We start from the raw sequence: 15046 nt of genomic DNA on the forward strand, positions 1-15046 counted from the left end.
AATTATTGTAACAAAATAGACAAACGCTCCTGTTCCAGCAGGTGAAATAGAGCTTCAGTTAGCATCAAGCTGTATCATTTTATTTGGAGCTAATCGCTACACCTGTTAGCAGTCATAATGTAAGCATCCATTGTCGATATAAAATAGCCGAAATCACACTAACAATCACACAAAAACCTTATTCCATAGTTATCTTGTGTTTATTAGCTTCTTAGTTCACGCGTAGAAATGTAGAATAGACTCGTTCTTCACAGAGCCAGAATGAGGAAGTGTCCACACAGGAGAAGCGCGTCTTGCGTCGGGCTGTGTTGAGTATGTCATAAGACTGACAGCTCAGTCAGCAAATGAACGCCTGATGAGTCATATCTGATGCATATCATTAAGAAGAGACCCAGAGAGAGCTAAGTGCATGTTTTAACTCTTTTATATAGAATAATTCAGTGAGAAATTAATAGAAATGGTATTATGTATGACGAAATATTTTGCAAACATGTGATAATATGTCAATATTTCTCCAAATATGAGCACTTTTGAACTAAGAGCTAAACTGAAAGCTGTTCTTTGCGATCTGTGTAAACACAAATGAGCCAGCGCAGACGAGAGAGAGTGAACGTTAGTCTGATAAACTATTCAAAATATCGTTCGAAATGAAACAATAATGTGTGCGTCCACAATGTTAATGGATTTATAAACATACTAAATTATGTTTTTTTTGAAAATGTAGTTTGAGTCCGCGCGTGTGTGTGTGTGTGTGTTTAAATTAACATGCAATCGCAAGATATTAAGTCAATGGAGGCCAAGCGGCGCTGATAAATATGCTAAAAAGCGATTATGTGTCTCTTGATAGCATGCCAAAATGGCATACGAATTGCCGTATCATACATGTATCATACATATGCCATTTCATGAGATCAGTCTGGGGCAGGCGTGTGTAGTAGAAACTACACAGAGAACAATCTGGAAAGTTGGTTAAACATGCCAGATTAAAGTTTAAGGGTCTGTTATTCTGTTACGTTAGGGGGTTGAGTCCACAACGGAGTACAGGGAACATCAGTCTTATATAATAATATAATCCACAATGGCAAAACTCAGGAGATAGTAATAATTCCTCAAACACACTTACAATCACATTGACAATAATGGACAAGTGATCAAACATAACTGAAAGAATAAATACACAGGGAACATAATGAAGTATACAACAGAACATGTGTACAGCTAATTAATAACCAAGGAAATTATTTTTTTTACTCTAAAACAGCAACAGAACACAGAGAAACCGAAACCAAAACAGACTGCACTGTAAAAAAAAAAATAAAAAAAAAATTCAGACCCTAATTGAACATATTCTAGTGACTGATCACATCTAAATTTTTCAGTTGGCCAAACTGAATTTCTGTGAATTAATGCAATTTAATTCACAGAAATTCAATATGGCCAACTAAAACATTTAGTCACTAGAACATTTTCAATTGGGGCCTGGTTTTTTTTTTTTTTTTTTTTTTTTTTTTTACAGTGTACAACAAGAAAATGAATCTAAACTTTGAATAATACATTTCTTTTATGTATTTGTATTAATGTTAAATGCTGCACACTACATCTTTTACGTCTTGAGCATGTAATTCCTGTGTGAACAGTGGCCGTAGTTCTCCAACAGGAAGCTTAACTACTTCCTGTGTCCTTTAAATGGTGGCACAGAGCTGCAGCTGTCCATGATAACATCTTAAACAGATCCTATCCTTATAACTCCCATGGCCTGATCTAGCCTTGGGGCATGGCCACCCTTTTTAGATTGGTGGATGAGCACATTTACTGTACGTCCTGCTATTTTAGTGTCTTTGAGGCTTCATTTGGATGGGGAGGGGATGATTAGAATTTTTGATTATAAATAAACAAGATTAATATCAAACTTAGGGTATGATTTACTAACAGCTTGTGTCAGCGCAAACCCTCTTTTGCTGTTAAAAACCTACTGTCATAGATTTAATAAAGACACACTGTGGAAAATTAGCACTGAAAAGGTGTGGAAAAGGTTATTTTTGCAGCTGACCTTATTGCATATGCATTTGTAAAATTGGCAAATTTATGGGAGGAGAGTATTAAAATGAATCATGCAAGGTGATTTACTAAGTCAATTTACTGGTATTTTTTGCCATTATTTAGCATGTCTTAAACCAGACGTTGATTTGTTGTAGTTTACGTTGGTAATTATGGAAATGCGCCTGTGCTCTTTCCCCATGCGTTTCAAAGATCGTACACGGCCTCAGATTACTATTGTTCAACATTCTCTGCTCGTTAAACATCACACGATTACTTTATCTGGACAAACTCAGTATAATCAGAAAGATTAAAGACTCCAGCTTCGAAATTTGAACACTGTTTATGATAAAACTGGGTTGCAGTTACATTCATTTCTAAATTTATGTCAGGAGTGCATTATTATCGATCCGTTACGTTCAATGGCATTCACTACTTCAAGTAAACTGTATTAGTGGACTAACATAGGGAATGGTGATTGAGGGTTTAGGGGGCAATTTCGAATTCAGCCAGGAAATTAATATTTGGCAAAACAGTATATGTACAGTAGGACTCAACACTTTTGGTCCTTGGACCCCTAAAAGAAGAAATTACAATGGACAAACCTGGGGCCATAGTCTCAGGGTTGAGTGTATTGTGTGCCTGGTCAACTCCAAGATAATTATCATGACTGAAAATGTTTGTCATTTCAGCACTTGGGCCCAGAGAATTGGCATCAATCTGAAAAAAGAAAAAAAGAAATGGTCACGACAATGAGAATTTGTGGTTATTTGAATTTTATATAACCACACACCGACCATTTGTGCTTTTGGGCCATGGACTCTGTGTTCTATGTAACACTTACACTGTGCTGTGTGTTGGCTTCATTCTGAATGCTTTCAAAAGTATATTTCTCTGAGCGCTTCTGACGCATCTTAAACAGACGGGAGCCCCTGTTTGATGCTAAGGAAAGTTCTTCCAACATGATCTCCTTTGGTGCGCTAACTTTCCTTCCTAGATCCATCTCTGCTTCTGTGGAAAAAGAGTAAAAAAATTACAACACAATACCATTTTGAAAATGGGCAGTTGGCCTAATGGTTGATAATGGGCAGTCGTGGCCTAATTGTTAAAGAGTCAGACTGGTAACTCGCAGTTTGCGGCTTCGATTCTCAACCCCTTTAGGAAATGACTGAGGTGCCCTTGAGCAAGGCACCTAACCCCCAAAGGCTCCCCAGCCGGCACAGCAAAAAAAAATGGCTGCCCACTGTTCCGGGTATGTGTGTCCATGGTTGCAGTGTGTGTGTCTGTTTTCACTACTCACTACTCCTAATGTATATGCTCTGACTTAGATGGGTTAAATGAAGAGGACAAATTCCGAGTAGGCTATGGGTTACCATACTTGTCACTCCATTATCATTAACATACACCACAAATTCTACAAAAACTCTCATACAACTAACAGTAAACAAGCATATTAAGACCTTATGCCTTTTCGGTGCTCAAGATTTTGATTTGATGACATCAAATACCCATCAAAATAGAAGTTCCTCCTTAGTAAGACAGATAATGCAGACTTTAAACATCTAAACTCACAGAAATATAAAAAATATATACAAAAACTAATTAGAAGATCACAATGAATTCTGAAAGGACCACCTCAAGATTTTAAAATAAAAATGGTGGGAGTTTGATTTCGAAGCGAGGGTTTACAGATCTCAATCCAAGCGGGAGAAGCTTCATGTTATGGTCATCATGATCCCAGATGACAACATTTGGGATCAACGCTGTTCATGTACCACAGGGTAAGATTAAATTAATTTACATTTAACCAGTTTAATATGGAGAGGCACTAGACCTTTGTTTATGTGTTTTGACCTAGAATGTACATGATGTGAGAACAGTTCGTTATTTCAGTTTGTACGTTTGCATAGACTCACATAGATTAGATTGCGTAGATTGGAGTTTAATCGTAACTTCTCCAACCAGAAAATCCCCTCAGAAAACCTGGAATCGGTGTTACAGTACCACAGGCACATCGGTTTACCATCTTTGTAGCATAAACACCAAACCGATAAGTGCTTTAGATTTTCCAATGTCTATGGTGCTGAAACCTAAAGATGTCAGAGTTCTGGTCCCTGATACTCAACTGCCATTGGCTCATCTGCGTTTGAAGGGAGGGGCTTACCGATAGGTCAATTGTGCAGCCATACATTATAAACCAGGAGTGTCATTTGACTACACTACATGACTGTCATACACTACATGATTTTCAAATAAAAACAGAAAACAAATGCGTTTTGGGCATTGTTTTACACAACAGCACCAGAAAATGCTATCGTTACCATCTCTGTGTAAACTACAAAAACAAGAATTTGTCAAAATGGTCATGGCATGCATGTTCAGTCTATTGCTGCCTTCACATGCTATCGGAAATTTCCTTCTTCCCACTTCAGAAGTCGTGATTACAACCTTGTTGTGTTCAGGTGCTTTGTTGTCGGAAAGAATGGAGGACGCCGGTTCATACTTTTGTGCGTCTTTGGAAAATGTTATTTTAAAACTATAACCATTTTAGTCATTTCCCGGTCCCAGAAAATCATAGAACCATTGGCAAACATAGCAGCACAACACGAAAGCATATTGTTTATGATCACATTCACAATAAAGGCATAATGTAGACAAGAAAGGCTGCTTAAAGACTAAAATGGCATTAGTTTTCAGCCATACATGATCCTATAGTATAGCTACTTTTACCACACTATCTAGATAGTCAGCTTGCTCACTATTCTGGAATGATGGTCAACTAGATGCGATTTTCGATGTGTTTAAAATACACAATATGCTTCAAATGATTATTAATTTATGTAAAGTACTACTTTAACGACAAGACAAGGAAATTGTTGTGGAAAAAAACTAATAAAACACTTGCCACAGCAGAAATTCGTCTCCCATCTGCCATTTTTAACGGTTATGCCATGCTCATCTTGGGAACTTGGGTATCAAAATTATATCCGAACTTCCCAGTGGTAAACACGACATCAGAGGGCGTTCATGTGCAATTTTTACCTCGAAAACTCGTATTTACGATAATTCCGATAGCACGTGAAGGCAGCATAGGCGCATAGTGTTTCTTGACAGAGAGACATCGCCAACTACTGGCCTGGCATGCATAATACAGTGTTTTTAGTCGTTTTCACATATTGGCGTGAAGGGATCATTTTGACAACCTTGTCGTCTGTACATGAAAATCACAAAGAAAAAACATATCCGTTTTTAGTGCTTCGCTGTCGTGCAAACATACCCCCAATTCCTGGAGAAAACTAAACCAGGGTCTAAAGGAAGTTTCATGTAAAAAAAATTCACCTCAGAAAGTCCCTGCTCTCAAGGTATTACTTTTTTTTTAAGTTCAGGAACTTTCAGGGTAGGGATTTGGGTGCTGAACATGCAGATTGGTTGAGTTCATGCAACATTTTGATTGGTTGACTCCACGTAGCATCAACCACCATTTTTAAAAGTCTGCTGCGGCGCATGCAGTAAGAATTGTTCGCAATCCGAATCAACAATGACAGATGAACCTACGACGAGGTTCAGGCTTTATTAAAGGTGCCCTAGAATGAAAAATTGAATTAACCTTGCCATGGTAAAAAAATAAGAGTTCAGTTCATAGACATCACATACTGTGAGTCTCAAACATTATTGCCTCCTACTTCTTATGTAAATCTCGTGAATCCATAAAACAAGGGGGAAAAAAGTGCTTCTCAACATAAACCCAACCGTGACGCAAGCATTGGGGATCATTTATATGCACGCCCCCAACATTTGCATCTGTCCAAACATGTTCATTGTCAGGAAATGGAGCGAATCATTAGAACAAGCTGCTCGCATGCACACACTTAATGTTCCAGGCTGTTTAGGAAACTTGTCTACCCTTCTCACAGATAAAAAATGTCAACAGTCATGGTTGATGTTTAAATCTGATACCACAACAATTTAATTCAAGATCGTTCGTTTGTTCGGCCCATTTCAAGCAAGCTTTGCTCAGCGTCTTAAACTGAAGAAAGTGGCAACTATATTCCTGCAAGCAGTAAGTAGCGATTTATCCACTTATTGACTGTTTAAACAATTTCTGATTAAATTTCTAGAGTTTCTTAGAGAGACAGCATTGTCTAGATAAAGCAAGATGCTAGTACAGTAACAATAGGAAACACCAAGTACCATACCAAACTAAATAGTGTGTCTAATGACAAAGTGTAATATTATTTTGGATTACAAAATACAACCGTAGATACTTTGCTTAGATCGTTCACTCGATCCTTCTAGCAAACGTCACCTTTTCCACCATATAATTTAAAACGACAGTCATTTGACAAGGCTATTCATTTTGTAAAAATATAAGTTATATATTTATATTTTTGAGAACTGAAGTATGGTTTTCCTATGTTTTTGCCTATTTGTATTTCAGATTAGGCTATATCACACTACATCAGTCACTGCGTAACGTTAGCCTAATTGTTGTGACTAACGTTATATAAACATGCAATATCGTTGATGAAAAAAGACAAGTCTAAAATGTAGGTTGAATGACACACTTCAAGCAGAACATCTCAAATGGAGATTGCTGAAATGCAGCTTACTTGTTTATTGGTATTTTCAGTTCACCGGTGTTACAAGATTTTTGGTTTCTGAGATTTTCGGTTTCAGTGGGCAGAGCTTACATGAATATTCATGAGTTTTCCGGACATGCGCGTGAAACTGAGAATTTAAGTTAGCTCCTCCTTGTATCTCAGCAGATATATTGTTTCAAAAAAAGGTAAATCGTTTCAATGTCGCTCGAATTTATGCCTAAACTTCATTTGTTTATTGCGTTTACAAAATATTTATTAGTTTGCAAGTTTTGTGCAGTGGTAGGCCTACTGAAAGATTGCAGGCATTAAGCAAACTTCAACTAGTCGCCTACTGATTTCATTTCGTTGTGATTTTCCTTTCTTTGTACCATGATGCTTTAAAACAGTATTTAAATAATTGTCATAATTTGTTCATAAACCTGTATTTGTATATGTGGACTAAAAAGTTAATCTATCCTGGTGTGATTTGTTCTTAAATTCTTGTTCATTTTTATTTATCAAATAACTTAAAACCACAAGCATGAATGTGTTGCTTTAATAGGTCTACAGAAGTACAATTTGAATTAAAAGTGTCATGAGAAAAGTCTGCCTGTTTTTCTTTAGGCTAATAATACTGTTCAAAGGTCTTTCTTTTTTATGTTCACCAAGGCTGTATTTATCTGATTAAAAAATGTATTTTTTACCAAATGTATTCCCTATATTTATTTTATTTTTTATCTTGTGATAACAGAGCTCCAGTCTTCAGTGTCACATGAGTCATGACCCTTCAGAAATCATTCTAATAGGGATTTTCTGCTCAAGAAACATGTATCACAGTTGAAAATGGCTGTGCTGTTTTCCAGATTCTTCATGAAAAGATAGTTTAGTAGAGCAGCATTTATTTGAAATATAAATTATTTGTAGCATTTTGTCTTTACGGTCTTTTTGTTGTTGTTTGTTTACCAATAGAATCCATTCATGCTGAATAAAAGTTAACATTTAAATCATAGTGATTCCAAACTTTTGTCTTGGAAATCTTAAGAGTGATTGAAAAAGTCAAGATGACAGAATGTCATAAATGTTTTAACATAGTTAAACAATAGTTTAAAGATGTTTAATTTTTCAAGATTTAAAGTCAAAAGTCCTTCTATGAAGCCCAATTAAGAACCTACATGTTTATGAATCACCTCCGGTTTCACAGAAAACTCTAGCTGTTTTAACTGAAAGCATATCTTAAATGTCAGTTCCATTGTTTTGTCTCAAGATGCACCCATTAATGTTTTTTTCTAAGGCATGTTTAATGTTAAAGCTAAATGTCCTCCTAATTTAACTAGGCCTAATGCTAGTTAATCTAAACCATGTCTGTGAAACCCAGCCTTTATGACTTTATGACTGATAAATTAGTGTTTGTTGTGCATCAAAATAGATCAGATATAAATGATCATCAACATGTATCATCCAGGCAGTGCAACACATGGTCAAAGAAAGAGCAGATGACAGAGAGTAATATCAGTATAGGTTGCAAAATGTTTATTAGGCAGAGGGATAACAGTTTTAAAGCTTTATAAGGGAAGGTAACAGAAGTGCATAACAATAAATAAAAGGATAATTTGTTCATAAGAATATTATTTATCTGTTCTTCTATTGGAAATCGGTTTAATACGTGTTCTGGAATATTTGGTTTCACTGTGTAAGTGGAACCTTAAACCGTGTCATAATTTTTATTTGTAAATGTATATTTGTTTGTAAAACAATTAATTTAATAATTTTAAATTATTTTAGTCATACATTTTTTTTATTGGAAACATGAAAAACAAAAACAAAAAAACAAATCAGCAACATTTTTCAGCACTGTGACTTGTACAACCACACAGCAGAAAGTTCACAATCAGAGAACATGGAGAATGTTCAATTGTTTGGCTCATGAAAAGGGAAAGTTAACACATCATCAGTAGGCTATTATATGTTACAAACAATATAATGTCCACAGATAAAAAATAACAGGTTTATTTCAGTTGTTACGGACAGTTCATAAACTGATAAAAGACACTATCTCAAAAGCACAAAGGAAAATAACAACGAAATGAATAGCTAAATGTATTCGACTAGGCTGCTTGAAGTTTGCTTCTCCTAACATTACAATGACTGCATTCATCAGGGACAATTGTAGCATAGGACAATTACACAAAACATGCAAATAATAATAATAAACTGCTCTGAAACAATAAATAGTTTAGCCATAAACTCGCGCCGAAATTATTTACCTTTTTTGAGATAATCCATTAAACATGCTGAGTAACAAATGTGTGTGAACTAAAATTCTCAGTTTAAAAATCTCGTAACACCGGCGGCTGAGAGAGAGCTCGCGTGCATATGGTTGCCAGATTGAACATGTTTAGGTATAACACTGGATATCATATGGGTTTTTTTCACAGAAAATATCTGTTTGGGGGGGATTTAATTACTGAAATCTGGCATCCGCACGAACGCGAGCTCTTTCCGGCTCTTTCTCGTGCGCGGGATGAAAACGCCAATAAGCAAGTAAGCTGCAATATCCCCGTCTCCATTTGAGATGTTTTGCTTAAAGTGTGTCATTTAGTCTGTTCTGTCAGGAAGGTCAGGACTCCCGAGCTGAAAGCTAAACTGCTGTGAGCTGTTGAAATTAACCAATCAAAGCTAAGCTCAAAATTAATATTCATGACCCTTCCAAATAAGGCAAAAACACAGCATTACATCCTAGGGACAATTTATAGCCCAGCTGGCATTCAACTGACATTAAACGTTTAAATGTAGTTGAAATAATGTCAGTTTATGAAAAAACATTGTTTCAACGTCAAAACAACGTTGAACACCAAATAGTTGAATTGGTGTTGTTAACTCACTAAGAATTCAACATAGAAATATCAACAAGTTTTGAGTTGTACGTCAAATCAACATTATTTTTACAACCATGACTTTTAAAAATGTTGTTGAAATATATCAGTAGAAAAATAACGTTGGAACAACGTCCAAACAATGCTGATCAATTAACTGTTGAAAAAGAGTTGATACAAGAATAATGATACAACGTTGAAATATCAACTCTGAATTAAACGTTTGTTGAGCACTTTCTACATCTTATGGCTTACTTTGACAGCAAGTCCGATTGATCATTTTGGTTAGTCATTCCATACAAGAACAATAGCCTATATGCAGTGGCGGCTGGTGAAAATATTATATGTGGGGGTGTTTGTGTGGGGGTCTGGGGATATACATTTCCCCCATACAATTTTAAATTTTGTAGATGTGATTTCCTGCATTCTGGTGCATTTTAATTTTTATATATTAAGTTGTATATATTAAGTTAATTTTTATATTAAGTAGTCTCTTAATTTTTCTTCCAGAGCTATATATATATCCTACACAGCTCTGGAAAAAAAATTAACAGACCGCTTAAAATTAAAAAAATAACACACAAACATACACACACACACACACACACACACACACACATATATATATATATATATATATATATATATATATATATATATATATATATATATATAGACACACATATGGACGGACACACACACACACACACACACACACACACACACACACACACACACAACCACACACACACACACACACACACACACACACACACACACACACACACACACACACACACACACACACACACACACACACACACACACACACGAATACAAGATGTATGGCTTGATTGGAGGACGGCGACTGTCCATCACACAAAGCCATCACACAAAGGCCAATAGGCTCTGACGGTTCCACACCTGCTTGCGCGTGCGCGAAGTGGGTCTGTGTCGTCATCGTCAGCCTCGCAGGTTCTGACCTGGACCGATTCGACTGAATTTGGGCATAACAGCTCAGACGGTAAGCAAAGTTTTTGAAGTCACATTTTATAACTAGAAAATTCCTAAATAAATGTTGAGTGTGCCTGACTCTGGTCCATTTACGTATTGTGTTAATTAATTATGTGTTTATATGGGCAGACTAACGTAGTTTAACCGCGAACCGGAGTTAGTGCTAGATAACTGTCAAACGCCGTTCTGTGTGTGTGTAGACGTATGGGCAGACTAGTTTAACCGCGAACCGCCGTTAAGGGTAACGTTACGGGCAGACTAGTTTAACCGCGAACTGCCGTTAGTCCGTCGTTCCACCGGCGTGTATGTGTGTACGCTCCATGAAGCTAACGTTATACATATTAGATCAGTTTGAATGTTTTTGTCTTGTACTACCGTTACCCAATCAGGGAGAGGCATAAGAATATCTATACATCTTTAGCACGTCACATTCTTCTTTCTACTTTTTTCCAGAGATTTGGACCTGAAAGTCTCCTTTAACGTTAAGTTGTCCCCATACCTAACCCAACCATCTATTTGAATCTGAAAGTAACTAACCCTTAACTTTTTTTTGTTACATTTTTGTAAAATTTAAATACAGGTTTATGTGGAAGACTTTTTATATATAAAATGTATATAATAATTTCTGATCAAATTATTGCATTTATGTTTGAATGATTCGTTTTTGACTTGAAACAGTTGCATATTAAACTTAAATTTAGCTTATCCTTCCTATTTTGTTGGTTTTGGGGGGCGTGTTAGAGTGGGATTCTGTAGGTGGTCCTCAGAAAAAAATTGGAAGATAAAGTGGTCCTTGGGCTGAAAAAGTTTGAGAAACACTGTGTTAAATTGATAGTAAAGGAGATTTATATTATTTGAAAATATGTTTTTATTTTCATTTGTTTATAAATGCAGTTCTTTTAAACCTTTTATTCATCAAATATATTAAGCAGCAGAACTGTTTCCAACACTCATAATAAATCAGAATATTAGAATGATTGCTGAAGGATCATGTGACGGTGAAGGAATGATACTGAAAATTCAGCTTTTCACAGAAATAAATTGTAATTTAACATATAATAAATTGAAAACCAAATATTTAAATTGTAATAAGATCACAATATTACATTTTTTTCTGTATTTTTGATCAAATAAATGCAGGCTTGATGAGCAGAAGAAACTTCTTTCAAAAACATTACACATAGTAATGTGTCAACTTTTATATATATATATATATATATATATATATATATATAATATATATATATATATATATATATATTTATATATATATATATATATATATATATATATATATATATATATATATATATATATAAATAAAATACTCCATTCTGGGCTCTAGACTAACTTCTCTACCTGCAGCAAGGGTTACTACCAACTGCCTTTTGTTGCTCGCTCAAGCACATGATTATCAATGACTTTGCATGTTGATCAATACTAATTTATATACTTTGATCATTGGCAATGCCACAAAAGTTGATATTTGCTAAATATTTTAATTTGAGAGAGTAGTGTTTGCTAATACTGATCTGTTTTTTTTTGTTTTTCTCATCAGATGCGGTCTTGAGCTTAAAGCCAATGAAAGTAGACGAATACATGGCCAAAGACTTGAAATATGCACCTGAGAGGACTGGTGGCGGTAGCAGAAAGAAGTAACAAGAAAGGAAGACTTAACCAGCTGTGTTTAATGTTGCCCAATGTTTGGGCCGTTTTTTTTAAAGGTTAAAAAAAGCTAGTTCACCCAAAAATGAAAATTCTGTCATTTACTCCTCACCCTAATGTCGTTCCAGACCCGTAAGACCTCCATCTTCAGAACACAGTTTAAGATATTTTGTATTTACTCCGAGCTTTCTGTCCCTCCATTGAAAATGTATGTACGGTATACTGTCCATGTCCAGAAGGACCAGAAAGATAATAACATCATCAGTAGTCCATATGTGACATCAGTGGGTTGGATAGAATTTTTGCAATGAAAGCAATGAAAATACATTTTGGTCCAAAAATAACAACAACATAAAAAGTGACAGTATACCGTACATACATTTTCAATGAAGGGACAGAAAGCTCTTGGACTAAATATGAAATACCTTAAACTGTGTTCCGAAGATGAACGAAGGTCTTACGGGTGTGGAGCGACAAGGCGAGTCATTTAAAGGGTTAGTTCACCCAAAAATGAAATTGATGTCATTAACTCCTCCCCCTAATGTTGTTCCACACCCGTAAGACCTCCGTTCATCTTCACACACAGTTTAAGATATTTTATATTTTAGTCCCAGAGCATAATGCAGTATGCACACTATAATGTCCATGTCTAGAAAGGGAATAAAAACATCATCAAAGTAGTCCATATGTGACATCAGTGGGTTAATTAGAGTCTCTTGAAGCATCCAAAATACATTTTGGTCCAAAAATAACAAAAACTACCATTTTATTCAGCATTGGCTTCTCTTCTGCGTTTGTTTTCAAACCTCAAATAAAGATTCAAACAGCCATGAATCAATGATTCGGATCGCCACAATGCTCTGGGACTAAAATATAAAATATCTTAAACTGTGTTCTGAAGAGGAATGGAGGTCTTACGGGTCTGGAATGACATTGGGGTGAGTCATTAATGAATTCAATTTCACTTTTGGGTGAACTAACCCTTTAATGACAGAATTTTTGGGTAAAGTAAAAGTTTGACATGTGTACAATGTGAAAGGTTGGCACAATTGCAGCTATGTAATAAAGCATGTTTCCTACGTCAGTGAAATGTCTTTATTAATCTTCTTCCTGGTCTTCCTTTGACCAATTGGCTTCTTCCAAGCTGACTGTGCGTGTTTGCAAACTTAGTGTTTATGTATCCATTTCAAGGTGTTTGGTGTTACTGTTGAACACATCAATACTTCAGTGAAAACAGTTTAACAAAAACTATGTTGAAAAGCAGGACTTTATAGTGACGTTGAAATTTCAACGTTGATTGGATTTGCAAAATCTAAACTTAAATCAATGTTGGCAAATTCACCTATGTTGAGAAACATGACGTTGGAATGACGTTGCCATTTCAACGTTGATTAGATTTGCAAAATCTAAACTAAAATCAATATTGTTTCAATGTTGGCAAATTCACCTATGTTGAGGAACGTGACATTGGAATGATGTTGCCATTTCAACGTTGATTAGATTTGCAAAATCTAAACTAAAATCAATATTGTTTCAATGTTGGCAAATTCACCTATGTTGAGGAACGTGACATTGGAATGATGTTGCCATTTCAACGTTGATTAGATTTGCAAAATCTAAACTAAAATCAATATTGTTTCAATGTTGGCAAATTCACCTATGTTGAGAAACGTGACATTGGAAAGACGTTGCCATTTGAACGTTGATTAGATTTGCAAAATCTAAACTAAAATCAATATTGTTTCAATGTTGGCAAATTCACCTATGTTGACAAACATGACATTGGAAAGACGTTGCCATTTCAACGTTGATTAGATTTGCAAAATCTAAACAAAATTCAACGGTTATCCAACACTGGCACCTGACGTTGATTCAACAGTGGCTCAATGTTAAAATGCCAGCTGGGAGGGTTGTAAATGGACCTGTAAAACTGTATCTGGACAATTTTTGCCCTTAAATCAGCCACATACCCTCTATGTAGATATCAGAGAACAATTTAACATACTCTTTCAAATCATTCTAGGGCACCTTTAAGCTTGTATTTGGAGGACAAATTCCAGCAGGAACTGGATAGCTGCACACAGTCCTTCATCACTGGAATAATTAGCCTAATATTCATGGTATTTTAGACCACGATGGAAATGCAGAAAGCAACAGGTCTGGGGAAAAAAGTTCCTGGGACAAATTCCTGCGGGTAATTTTGGTGGAAATGTGGCTATTGCGTTAGAAGGAAATGAGAGGGTCTGTTGCTCTTAAAAGTAGTAACTAACTTGGATCACTTGAGGCACCTCGTCCTATCAAATAATGGCAGTGATATCAGAGGCCAGTGTTCAGAATTTTATGACAGTTAGTTACAGCATTTATGTATGCATCCATACAACTATAATGTATGGAGGAATAGCACTTTTGAGAGTGCTTCGGCTCGGCGCAGTAAAAAGTCCCGGATGAAAAATCCTCCCTCACATCTCCCCCTCCCTCTCTCATTTCTGTCAATAGGGGGGAGGTGGAGATGTGAGGGAGGATGTTTCAGCAGGGACTTTTTACTCTCAGAAGTGTTATTCCGCCATACCTTATAGTTCTCCTTTTTAATACGCTTAGAAAAGCGTCATGTTTTATTTTGTGTCACCATACTTGATGGTTCAACTATTGGTGTAACTGTATTTAAATAGGGAAAACGTGGAGGTGTTTGGTCGCTTCTAACTTGATCTCTGTTTGGTACCATAGTGAATGAACTGGGCTTAGTGGGCTAAGCTAAATGCTATCAGATCGTCACCGCGCCTCAGAGAGATTAAGTGCACGCACTCAGACGAGAGAGGTATGTATCAACTCGTTTTAGTTAAGGGAATAATGGTTTAATATGAAAAAGCGGTGAAGTAT

At 35.9% G+C, this 15046-nt stretch overlaps 1 protein-coding gene and 1 long non-coding RNA gene across 2 annotated transcripts in view; one reads left to right on the top strand and one right to left on the bottom strand.

The window, feature by feature from the left end:
• Positions 1 to 15046, bottom strand: part of myoz2a (myozenin 2a) — a 32254-nt gene that overhangs the window by 7319 nt on the left and 9889 nt on the right. Inside the window, exons 3-4 of the mRNA XM_067448651.1 lie at positions 2882 to 3048; positions 2643 to 2757 (exon numbers count right to left, since the gene is read on the bottom strand). Coding sequence (XP_067304752.1) covers positions 2643 to 2757; positions 2882 to 3048 — 282 coding nt within the window. The remainder of the gene's footprint in view (positions 1 to 2642; positions 2758 to 2881; positions 3049 to 15046) is intronic.
• On the top strand, positions 10428 to 12393 carry LOC137083016 (uncharacterized). The gene is made up of 3 exons (XR_010906438.1): positions 10428 to 10514; positions 10958 to 11032; positions 12063 to 12393. It is a non-coding gene; the product is annotated as an uncharacterized lncRNA (long non-coding RNA).

The sequence above is a fragment of the Pseudorasbora parva genome, chromosome 1 (genome assembly GCF_024679245.1).
Source record: "Pseudorasbora parva isolate DD20220531a chromosome 1, ASM2467924v1, whole genome shotgun sequence".
Taxonomy (NCBI): domain Eukaryota; kingdom Metazoa; phylum Chordata; class Actinopteri; order Cypriniformes; family Gobionidae; genus Pseudorasbora; species Pseudorasbora parva.